Below are 12,726 nucleotides of genomic sequence, written 5' to 3' on the forward strand. Positions count from 1 at the left end.
TGACCAATAAGATCTGAATTGGTCTGTAATAAAGTAGGGCATTGATCAGGGATTGAAAGGTTTGTAGTGGTAAGTGTACTAGTGGTAAGTGTACTAGTGATGAGTGTACTAGTGGTGAGTGGAGCAGTGGTGAGTGTACTAGTGGTGATTGTGTTTCTCTCTTGCGATGGGACTTTGTAGAATGAACGTTCAGATTTATTACGGGCACGTGGGTGACCAATAAGGTCTGAATTGGTCTGTAATAAGGTAAGGGCACTGATAAGGGATTGATTGATAGGTATGAGGAATCGAACTCAGGATCGCCGTGTTCGTAACGCAGCGCGCCCATCAACTACAACAACGACAGCTCCCCCACCACAGCCTCCAACCTCCTCCTCCTCCACACAAGACAAAATAATGATTGTGCCCCGGAAAGTTAACGCCATTGGGCGACCTCTGGCAGGCTGAGGCACCCAATGGTTATGTCTCTAGCACAGGAAATCCCCTCCCCACCCCTCTCCTCGTTCTCTCTCGCCAGCCACCACCACCAGGGGCGAATTGGGGAATGTGTGGCAGGCAGGGAGGAAGAAGGCAGGGCGGGCTGGAGTGGAGGGGGTATAGAGGAGGAGGAGTTGGTGGTGGTGGTGGGAGGGCTTGGTGGTGGTGGTGGTGGGAGGAGGAGTTGGTGGTGGGAGGGCTTGGTGGTGGTGGTGGTGGGAGGAGGAGGAGGAGTTGGTGGTGGTGGTGGGAGGGCTTGGTGGTGGTGGTGGTGGGAGGAGGAGGAGTTGGTGGTGGTGGTGGGAGGGCTTGGTGGTGGTGGTGGTGGGAGGAGGAGTTGGTGGTGGTGGTGGGAGGGCTTGGTGGTGGTGGTGGGAGGAGGAGGAGGAGTTGGTGGTGGTGGTGGGAGGGCTTGGTGGTGGTGGTGGGAGGAGGAGGAGTTGGTGGTGGTGGTGGGAGGGCTTGGTGGTGGTGGTGGGAGGAGGAGGAGTTGGTGGTGGTGGTGGGAGGGCTTGGTGGTGGTGGGAGGAGGAGTTGGTGGTGGTGGGAGGAGGGCTTGGTGGTGGTGGGAGGAGTTGGTGGTGGTGGGAGGAGGGCTTGGTGGTGGTGGGGGGAGGAGGAGGAGGGGTTTGGTGGTGGTGGGAGGGCTTGGTGGTGGTGGGGGGAGGCTTGGTGGTGGTGGGAGGAGGAGTTGGTGGTGGTGGGAGGAGGGCTTGGTGGTGGTGGGGGGAGGATGGAGGAGGGGTTGTTGGTGGTTTTGGGAGGGCTTGGTGGTGTCGGGGGAGGGACTCTTGGTGGTGGTGGGGGGAGGAGTTGGTGGTGGTGGGAGGAGGGCTTTGGTGGTGGTGGGGGAGGACGGAGGAGGTAGGGGTTTTGGTGGTAGGGCTTTGGTGGTGGTGGGAGGGCTGGTGGTGGTGGGGGAGCAGGGCTTGGTGGTCGGTGGTGGGAGGAGGAGGCTGGTGAGGAGTTGTGGTGTGGTGGGAGGAGGCGTGAGTGATGTGGGTGAGCTAGGATGCTGAGGAGGGCTTAGGTTGGTGGTGGTTGGTGCGTGGAGGGAGGAAGGAGGGGTTTTGGCGTTGGTTGGTGAGTCGGTTGGTGAGGAGGAGGAGGGAGGGGTTGGTGTGGTGGTGGTGGTTGGGAAGGAGGAGGGAGGGGTTTGGTGGTGGGTGAGTGGTGGGAGGAGGAGGGAGGGGTTTGGTGGTGGGGGGAGGGGTTTGGTGGTGGGGGGAGGGGTTTGGTGGTGGTGGGAGGGTTGGTGGTGGAGGAGGGTGTTGGTGGTGGTGGGAGGAGGGTGTTGGTGGTGGTGGGAGGAGGGTGTTGGTGGTGGTGGCGAGAGCAGACAGTGAGTGTGGTGGGCGAGCTGGGAGGGAGCGAGCGAGCAACACTTGTTGTAAGAGAAGCGGGGAGTAGGAGGATGATGATGATGATGGCTTGCCGATGTCGTTGTTGTTGGTAATTGTGTGGCTTTTTAAAGTCTCGGCGATAGTGAGATTTACAAATCCGGTGCGCCTCGGCGTGTGTTTGCGTGTCGCAGCGTGCGCGCTTTGTAACACAAACCACGCAATCGTGGCAATGCGATCCATTGTAAAGTAGCGGGCAAAGCCACTCGGCACAAGGGGCTGGTTGTCATGAATTAGAGTAGATCAGGACGAAGAAGAAGAAGGAAACTGCTCGGGACAACGAGGACGATGGTGGTGGTGGTTTGTGACCGGGTCTGTGATGCTGCTGCTGGTGGTGGTGGCGGTGATTTTGGTGAACCCTGTTGGGATTCTAGGAGGAGAATGAGACTGGAGGAGGGGGATGGAATGGCTAAGGGATGTTAAATGTGCTCCCCATCCCTTCCCATCCTTATCACCTCCGTTCTTCTGCTTTTGTTTGTGGAAGAAAACAACAAGAGTTACAAGCGACACACGCCACACGCCACACACGTGAGATTAGAGGAGGGCATCAGAAGAAGATTCGAATGTGGAGGTTTCTATGGAGTGAAAGAAGAGGCCGATTTGCAACGAGCGTGTTGTTTGAATTGTACATTGTACCAGCATTCAGCCGGTTTGTTTTAATTATTGGAAGAAAAAGAACCAGCAAATATAAATATTACAATTGTCAAGCCTTGACCACTGCCAAACTGGATTGAACACACCATCCCACACACACACCACCACACACACCACACACACCACCACCACACACAAATCACACATCACGAAGATGAACAGCAACATTCATCATCAGCAGATGCAGCAGCAGCAGCAGCTGACTAACTCGACTGCCATCCGAAGCGAAATCCGGAGATTCGAGAGCGTCCACCCCAACATCTACTCCATCTACGACCTCCTGGAGCACATCGAGGACCCTCTGTTGCAGAACCAGATACGTGAGCATGTCATCAGCATCGAGGGTGAGAGAGAGCAACACCCACAGAGTGTGTCCATGGATCTGTGTTGAAACTTCTTTTGCACCCTACGTTGACGATGGGGTTGTTTTTGCATCGATCCGCAGTTAAAATTTTTACACCCCCACCCACCTTGTTTGAGATGTTTTAATTACCTCTCTCCAATGTCCTTGGTGGAACAAGATCACCATTGGAACCTCAAGATCAAGATCTTCACCACCGTCATCATCATCCTCACCATCATCATCTTGGGGAATGGCAAATGTGGATTTAGAATCGTGTTTTATTTAGCACCAGTTTTGAAACGTCTGACTCGTGGTCACCAATGGGCATTAGAACATGATTGTACCATTCTACCTGTGTATGATAACATTTTAAATTTGATATTCTCTTGTAGGCCGTTACGATTGGGGGGGGGGGGTGATGGAAATGTGGCTTTTTGAGTAGATAATAACAATTTGTTTCGGCAAAAATCATTCCACACTTTGGGCACTGTACCTGTAAAGGCATTGTTCCATCGCCTGCTGGTGAAACACAAGGACATGATGTGCATATCAAGCCATGCTGTGGTTTTGTCAATGAGAAGAATGCGAATTAGTCATCCCCATGGATAGTGCTTTAACAATTGTGAATGTGGTTTCTGAGTACTGTACCACTGTACAACGTTTACAGACAAGGCTATCGATGTATTGTTTTAGTCATTTTGGTTTCGTGCCAACGATACGGGTTTGATTGCTATCATTGCCATCATATTGGGAAGTGTGGTTTCTATGGACTGGAATTATACTCTTTAACTATTTCCTTAATCAACATCTATTGTGAATATCAGGTAATTTTGCTAATTATTTTCCACGAATCCAGAATAATGTTCATTGCAGGCTAACATCTTGGGAATTCTGATTTCAAAGGACTGTTACCTATACTAAAGTGTGCTACTGTACTGTATTTTATCTCCCACTTTGGACATAATATTATGTATTTCCAACCCATTCTGTGCACGTCAATGAATGGTGATGCTCTTATTTTGTCATTTAATTGCAAGATTAGGACAGAATTCATCTCGGGAAATGTGGTTTCAAAGGACTGGAACTTTGGTGTCTTAACTATTTCCTTAAATCTCTGTGCAAATTAAATATGTTTGTTCTTATTTTCTACCAATCCACAATAACGTTTATTGCAGGCTATAACGTCGTGGGAAATCTGGTTTCAAAGGACTCTTATCTGTACTTTACTATTCCTTCCCACTACATTGGGACTGAAGTACATTGTGCATTTCAAGCCATGTCGGTGTATATGCATCTGAATGATAAGGTTGTGATGATTTCTATAATTCCTGTGCAGATAAAATATTCAACTTTGGATATATGATTTCTTAGGCCTGTACCTGTAGTGCACGGATTTTACCATCCCCTACTCGTGTAGATGTAGCATGGAGTGTATTTAAAGTGATTTTGTTTTGGCGTCTATAAATGATAAGGATGTGAATGGCATTTCCTTGCAGGTTTGTGTGTAAGGAAATGTGGTCTCGAAGGACTGTACTGTACACTTCATTGTCGCCCTTGCATCTTTTGACATAACACGTGCATTTTAAGTTAGTTTTTGTTTATGCCAACGAATGAGAAAGCTGTGATTTATATCGTTCTCTTTACAGGTGTCGGCATTCATCATTCAAAATGTAGTTCATTGAGGACTGTACCGTACCATTTCCCTACCCACATCGTTGGACCAGAGCGCATTGATTCGTGCAGGGTTAACCAGTCTGCATTTATGCCTATGATTGAACATATTTTGTAATTTTCTGGCAGGCCATCGTGTTGGCAAGTATTGTTTCTAACGCCTAATTGTACTGTACACTAGTGTTTTCTCCTAGCCACCTTTGGGCATATGGCAAGAACATGGAGCTCATGAATTGTGGTTTCTAATTACTGTTGGGAAATGTTGTTTATAAGGATTCTCTCCCTACCTATTCAGTATTAATTCCTTCCCTGTATCTTTGGGCATAAGGATGTGATGTGCATTTTAGGTAATTCTTCCGTTGTTTCCATGAATGATACGGTTATAATCATGTCTTTTGTTTGCAGGTCATGAATATTGAAATGTGGTTTAAAAAAAATGTTTTTCCACTTCCGCTAAACATCTTCCTCCACCTTTGAATGTCACATGATGTGCCGTTTAAATTATTTTCCATTTCGCTTGTAGGAATTACAAGGTTGTGATTTATTCCTACACTTGTAGGTCATAATCTTGGAAAATGTGGTTTCCAAATTACTATTTTAGTCGTTCCATATGCGCTAAACATCTTTCTTTGCGTTACTTTTACGTGGGCACTTGTCTCAGAGGTCAAGAGTGCTGAGCCTGGCAGCCAGCCGGGATGTGATTTAACTGGGTTCTCAAGTGTAGTGAGTTGATGGTCTGAACAAATTATTGGACGAAAAAAGGTATCGTATTTAATTTGGCTCTGCACTTAATTTGGCTCTGCACTTAACTTGGCGAATTCAAGCTCTTGAGAGTTAAAACTATATTTTTTTGATAATGCGAAAAAACCTTAAATTTCGATTTAAAGCTTTCGTGACTGCAGGGATTCATCTTCTTGGTTCTTTCGGTAAAGTCACGTAGAAGGGAAGTAATAAAATAATAAAAATAAAACATAATAAAATAAAATAATTCTCACTGTGAGACTTTACCGAAAGAACCAAGAAGACGAAAAAACCTTACTCTGTGGGAAAGTGGCTTTCCTCTAACATGTGGACCAGAGGTCCATTGAAGGGCTCTCAGTAGTAGTTCTGTGAAGTCTGCTTCTACGGGTCAGTCTCCAAAAAAATGAGGGTTACACTTTTATGAGACTTCACAATGGATTCTTCATTATATGATGCAATGCCAGTCGGCAAAATCTCGATGAAATAGGGGACACTACAGGAAAATAGATAATATCACACTTTTTTTACAATGACAAGATTATGAGTACGATGTGCAAGTCAAAACTATGGTTGGCGGTTACAGTGTCTAAAATTATGTGTTGAATCCACAGCCGAATGTAATTTTGCATTGCAAACAAAATGAAAATGACATGCAAAGGTGCGTCATCGGGTGAACAGTGCTACGTCTCTGTTGGTTTCATTTAAATCCCAGAGTGCCATAGTTTCAAATTTCACATCCTATCAGGCTGAAATTTAACAAGTGTGACTGCATGGTGTACACGTACAGTGTTTTAAAAAAAATGACAATAGCTCGGCCAATCATCATGTATATGATTACATCGGTAGAGCTGTTGCGAGGTTTGATAGTGTTGGCCATTTACTGTATTCCCTGGATTTTAAGACAGGTCTTTTTTCTCTGTAGTTTCTAGCAAAAGTTTGCACTGCGTCTTATAACCCAGGAGGTGTGTGAGAGTGATAGACCCTGTTTGTATACATCTACAGACACTGGGGAGAGTTTGAGGTGCGTCTTACTTTACGGAGAGTTATAATTTAGGAGATTACCGGTATCAGAAATCGTGATACGGTGATAGTTTTGTTGTCGTGAAACACAAGTTCCGGAAACAGTATTTCATAGTGCCAGTACCCCATGCATTTGTGTCATGTCCACAATTACACAGTTAATGAAGCTAGTCCAAAATGTCACGTCCTTATTTGATTAAAAAACTAATTAAGATAATGTTTAAAGAGCAGTTACGTAGGTTTTCTGAAGCCATTTTTGCCATACAGTAAAGTAGTTAATATTTCCGATCAATGGCTTACTGATGTAAATTTCCGTTTCTGACAAAAACCCCCGAGTACATTTCACCATATCAATGTAACACTTTTTAGAATTTCAACAGCAGGTTCCAGGCTTGAGTACAAATTATATGTTTCAAAAGATGGGGAACATCAGTAGATAGACCTGGGGAAATATGCACAGAACGGAGAGCAAGAGACTGAGAGACAGATGCATGGAGAGACACGGGGGATACAAGCACATGGGAGGGGGGATACAGACCGCCACTCAGAGACAAGGAAACCGAGACAGAGGCGGACATACATGGACAGGAGAGGAGCAGAGAAACGCACATGGCAGGAGTTTGAGTGACATGGGGAGAGACATATATGGGGAGAGACATATCTGCGGAGTAGAGAAATGCACAAGGGGTGTGGTTGAAGGAAGGACGTGGTGACACATAGGACAGAAAGAGACGTAGAAGCACACACTATGCATCGGCATGGAAAGAGAGTTGGAGGAGAGAGACACAGGAGGAGAGAGACAGTGACAGAGATGAACAAACGGGGAGGAGGGAGAGCCACAGTGTTGGGGAAATGTAGACGTGTGGAGAGAGACACATGGGGAAAAGAGAGATGCAGTGATATGGAAATAGAGAAAGGGAGAGAAATGTGGAGTCACGTAGAAATAGGCTCATGAAGAAACACACTATGTATATGTATGTTGCACTTCTTTCGCACCGTACGTAGCCAACCGTGCTAATCGGAGTTACGGAGGAGAGATCCTGTATAGCCAAAGCCACAAGACTCGTGCGCTAAGAGGGCAGAGAGATACAGAGGCATGGAATGGAGACGCACGGTGATCGAGAGACACCGAGAGGCACACGCGCACAGGAGACAGACGGTGACGTGAAATGTGCAGACAGGAGGAGAGACACAGACGGTGACAATGAAAGAGGGGGGCACAGAAGCAGGAGGTGCTGATTCAGGACACTCGTGCTTTTACAGTTGCTTACTGTATACACAGGCAGAGATGCAATGGAGCTTGTTGAAAGTGCACCTTCTTGTGGCTAGTTGCTGGGTCACTGGTCTGGTATGTGTCCCATGTGCTTCGGCGCGATCACTGTGTTTATATCTGACCACCTCAAACTGGTGACACAAATTTCATCACGTTCCTCGGTCAACCACATTGTGACACCAACAACAACGGCGGGTAAATGATGTTAGCTTCACGACATCGCTTGGTGCCCTTTGTGAGTTGTCGAAATTTCGCTTGGCCAGTGAGGTCACGGTGATGGACCCAGGTGTTATGGGTTAACCAACTGAGACGACTCGCAGATGTGACACCAAATGCACCCCACACCCCACACACACAAAATGTGGCACATTCATTGCAGTAGTAATTGTGTAATTTATTTATCCATGAAAGCCACAAGACTCGTATTTCAGGAGGGTGCTGCTTTGGGATGTTTGGTTAATTCCATTAGTGGCTTTGTGTGGGAGGAAACTAGAGTACACTACTGTAACTGGGAGAGAGAGAGAAAACAAACCCATGCATGTGAAGGTATAACCCAGAAAGGAGGGTCTGTACAGATTGGTTCACAAAACAGACCCGGGGTCAGTTACAATTAGTTCTACAGCAGTGTTGTTGGCTGAAATTACCATTACAATTACACAATGATTTGCAATTAAATTGCGAACGACACCATTACAATTATAGTTGGTCACTGATCTGTCGCGAACATGCTTGTTGTACCGTCGTATTCTTTGCTATCTTGAATCGGAAGGGCTTTCAGTGTTTTACAAATCTGCGTGCGATCCACAAACCCTTGCCTTCGATGGCGTGTCGTGTGCATGTGTAATCAATCGCAGGTTTATACAACATGTCTGCTACTAATGTTGCCGCAATGTGGCGATGATGCGATATATGATATGATGTAAGATCCGCAATAATTGTATTGTCCGTTCAGCAAATGCCTGTATACCATTATGTCGTAAATTTACTTTTTCAAAATATTTTATTTACCCGCAAAGGACTTCTGAAAATATAGAAATGACAGTCATGAAAGTTTACAATAATAATTAAAGTTCTAAAAAAGAAAAAGCAATAGGCCATCAAGTGTGTGCCTTATCAGTTTTTTTGGATAGATTGATTTTGATGTCCATAATAAGTGAACAGATCGTAAAGTTGCCGTGATCAGAGAACCTGCGACAGACTTGTGTTAAGCAAACTGCAGTTGAATAACTTTTAAGCAATCTGTACTTGGAAGAACATAAAAGCACAAACCAAGGCGATAAAAATGTGCCATAGGATTGGAAAGTTGTAGGAAATTGACATCGCGATAATCATCGTGTCGTGACATTTAATATCGTTTTGGTTCATACCGTGAAAAATGATGTCGCAGCAAATCTACTGGCTACTGTATGGTTTCTCGAGTAAGGCCACGGAATCCGCCAGTTGTTGATTGTATCTGCTTAACATTTACTGTGCGAAATGCACAGCTTTTGTGGGTGGAATTTAATTCTTTTGGGGTGTTGTGTTTTCATGCAGATTCGTTTGTCAACAGTCAGGAGTGGACTCTGAGCCGGTCAGTGCAAGAGATTAAAGTGGTAAGCACCAACAACAAAAGGATTTCGCAAAAACATCCAGCTCCTACCCCCTCCTTATAATTCCTGCCATTGTTCGCCTTGTACTGTATCTACAACGATCCTTAATCTCTGTTCATAAATGCTTGCAACCGCTACATCCTATGCTGTGGGTTCTCAAACTGGACCCATGTGAAAGTGCAGAGATCACCATGAAAATATAGGTTACATTTTAGTTTTTGGGGATTTTTTTTGCCCATTTACCACTTTCATTCCAATTTGTGCTATCGGCGTTATGTCATGTGACAAAGTGTCTCTGGCACAACAGTGCAACCCTCAATGTTAAAGAACGGCCCATGGGAGAGAGATGACATACGTTGATTCTTGAAGATGATATTGCCAAGCGGCAGTGCAGTTATCCACTTTTTTGCACCGGTTCGAAAAACGCGGCCGCCCCGGTAAATTACTGTAGGTGTTTTAACCGCAATCTACACACCGTCTACAGTGGACATTAAAGGTCTCATGAAGAGATGGTTTCTCCCTCGACTGGTATGCAAGAGGTCATAGGTTCGATCCCGACCCTGACAACTACTGTTGTATATTTTGAGTCCGTGTGTTCTCTCTCTCCCCCTGGTCACGTGGATTTTTCTCCGGGTCATCCAGTTTTTCCCCATTCCACATTAAAAAAATGTGCGTTTAGATTATTTGGCTGCTGCTGTAAATTCCCACGCTGACGAGCTATCATTTGTGGCCAGGTCACCATTGAAAAAGAGCTAATGTATTTAATGGGCTTTACCAGGTATATAAAATGTAGATTTTTTTTGTTATTGATGTGTAGTTGTTACAAATATTACAAACAACTACACATAAACATAGCCCCTTCTATGAAATTATTGTGATCAATAGTTATTTGTGAAGGATAGTTCCATCATGATAGCCTTGTGCTATGAGGATGTCAGAAATATCAAAAGTAAAAATTATCCTTGTACTCAAGATGCATGCGTTAAATGCACTGAATATTGGCTCCGACGACTAATTTTCTATTTGTATATGTCTTTGCTCCCATTGGTTTACATAAACCCTCCAGCCACTTGAGCCGTTCGATTTACCACCAAGGCAAAAAAGATTGCATTTTGAAATGAAATCTGAAGCCAAAATCAGGAAAATTCATCAACTTCCGAGGGAGGTTAATTGTAGTCTTCTCCTTTTGGTGTTCTCTGGTCTAACACTGGTGTGACAAGGCCAATAAGAAGGCTGTCTCAGATGTAGGCGAATCAGTTTTAAAAAACAATGCATATATTATCACAGCATGTTTGTTTGCATGTTCACCACAAGTACATGTGGTTAATGCAGACTTGATGCCTTGCAAAAGGTATGCATTTGGTGTTCGAACATCCTAACACCTGTATTTTGGCCAGAAAGGATAAAACGTATTCTTATATTTCATCATTTCATGCCTAATCACTTCACATTTCTGCCAGCGATATGTCAAGTGAAAGTAGAAGTGGTTTTATACTCAGGCAAGCATTAGGCTGTGCTTATTTTCCACTTACTACACTGAGTCATTGGTGAAAGTTCCACATTCCTAAGTGGAGGCAAGTCTATTCATAGCGGTGGCATGTCTTGACTCCAGGATCATTTCGCCAGAGAGGTCCGTCGTAGGGTTTCTAATTGCAGGTGACATGAGCAGGTGATGCATTAATTAGAGTATTCGGAAAGCAGAAGTCAATGTTTAATGCAGTGGTGAGTGCCGCTGGGCTGTGACCAGACCTGTTCTCCGAGGGCGCTGCTTGGGTTTTCGTGGTTTGAGAAACCTTAGGCGAGCAGACTGCGTAGGTTTTTCGCGGTTTTGTCCTCTGCAGCTGTCCGATGCGTTTTCGTGATGTTCCGCGTGTTGTTCAGCATCCCGTCTGACATTTTGTCGGCATGCTAGGAGCTTCTTCAGTGGCATCAAACTAAACTAAATTGATAAAAAAAAAATATTTGACCAGTTAAGGCCCACTAAGCTGTATAGCTCTTTTTCAGAAGTAACCTGGCCACAAATGATAGCTCAACGAAGTGGCTGATCATGTGGACATTTATCGCAGCCAAATACTCTAAACGCATTTGATTCTAGATTTGAAGCTTTCGTGACTGCAAGGATTTATATTCTTAGGTTTTTTCGGTAAAGTCACGTAGGTAAAACATCAAAATTAATTAAAATAAAATAAAAATCACGACGTTTCGGAGACTTGTGTTGCCTCCGAAACGTCGTGATCTTTATTTTATTTTATTTTTATTAATTTTGATGTTTTACCTACGTGACTTTACCGAAAAAACCTAAGAATACTCTAAACGCATCTTGTTGATTCTAAATATGGAGGGAAAAACCGGAGGAACCGGGGAAAAATCCACACGACCACGGGAAGAACATGCAAACTCCAAATGTACAATAGGCATTAGGATCGAGATCGAACCCATGCACTCCTGCATACCAAGTGAGTGAGTTAACATTTCACCACCGCAGCATCAGGATTCAACTCCCAGAACGTGGAGCGAAACACCTCGGACATCGTGCCGGAAAACGCACAATGCAACCCGACGACACATCAGAGTTTACTCCCTACTAGTCTTGGAGCCACAGCATGCCCCTGATTCATGAGGCACAACAGGTGTTGGCTTGTCAAGAAGTGGCCAGGAGGCTTAGAGGATGAAGTGCTGAGCTGACGTTGCTGAGATCCTGAGTTAGAATCCATTAAACAATTCACAAGTTTTGTATGTTGATCGTGTCTGCATGTTCACTCTCAATGAATACACACACAAAAAAACTTATCACATTTTAATTGGTTACACACTTTATTTGTCTAAATTCCATCTTTTAAAACTGAAAATATCGGTTTGTCATGCAACCATCGTTGATCTGGCTTACAGGATTGCAATTGACTTTTGCCACCTACTCTGTACCAGTGGTCACTTAAAGAGATCTCAGGTTGTTCTGTGGTATTCGCTTCCAGTGAACATTCTCAAGTGAGGGCCGATTGGATACTTTGTCTCGTGATACACGACTGATAGCATAATCAGGATAACAATGGGTGTACGGTTAATAAACTGTTGACTTGTCAAAAAGTGCTTCCTATTTGACACCCTATAGGAGTGAACGATGCTGACTTGCCCTTCATCAGGATTTGAACTCGTGACCTCATTATGAACTGTGCTCTAAACGCCAGAGCTGTAGAGATGGGGGGGTGGGTGTTGGAGGAGCAGATGGACCTGATCCTGACCATGGCGATGCCTGTATATTTGAAGTTTGCATGCCCTCTCCCCGTGGTCGAGTGGATTTTTCTCTGGGTCCTCCGGTTTTGCCTCTCCACATTTAAAAACAACATGCATTTGGAGTATTTGGCTGCTATACATTTCCACATGATGTGATGACGATTGCTTGTGTCGCGATGGAAACGTCGTTATTTTAGTTATTTTCTTTGAAACTATCTAGGTGACTTTACCGAAATATCCAAGAATATAAGAATAAAATGTCTTATGTTTTTAGTGTAGATGGGAACAATTTTTGATCCAGGCCTCAGATCCAGGGGGGGGGGGGCC

The 12,726-nt window shown here is 44.8% G+C and overlaps 1 protein-coding gene across 3 annotated transcripts in view; it reads left to right on the forward strand.

Annotated features, from left to right (window-relative positions):
• The first annotated feature begins 1,812 nt into the window (after positions 1-1,812).
• The window catches only part of LOC133349720 (arf-GAP with GTPase, ANK repeat and PH domain-containing protein 1-like), a 227,146-nt gene continuing 216,232 nt past the window's right edge, over positions 1,813-12,726 (forward strand). For all 3 annotated transcript variants that reach the window (XR_009755979.1, XM_061563407.1, XM_061563409.1), the window contains exons 1-2: positions 1,813-2,875; positions 9,113-9,171. Coding sequence is in view for 2 of the 3 variants with exons in the window: in XM_061563407.1 (XP_061419391.1) it covers positions 2,686-2,875; positions 9,113-9,171 (249 nt within the window). In the remaining variant the exon portion in view is untranslated. The remainder of the gene's footprint in view (positions 2,876-9,112; positions 9,172-12,726) is intronic.

This window comes from Lethenteron reissneri, chromosome 31 (genome assembly GCF_015708825.2).
Source record: "Lethenteron reissneri isolate LAM-NWPU_2019-01 chromosome 31, ASM1570882v1, whole genome shotgun sequence".
In the NCBI taxonomy this organism is placed as follows: domain Eukaryota; kingdom Metazoa; phylum Chordata; class Hyperoartia; order Petromyzontiformes; family Petromyzontidae; genus Lethenteron; species Lethenteron reissneri.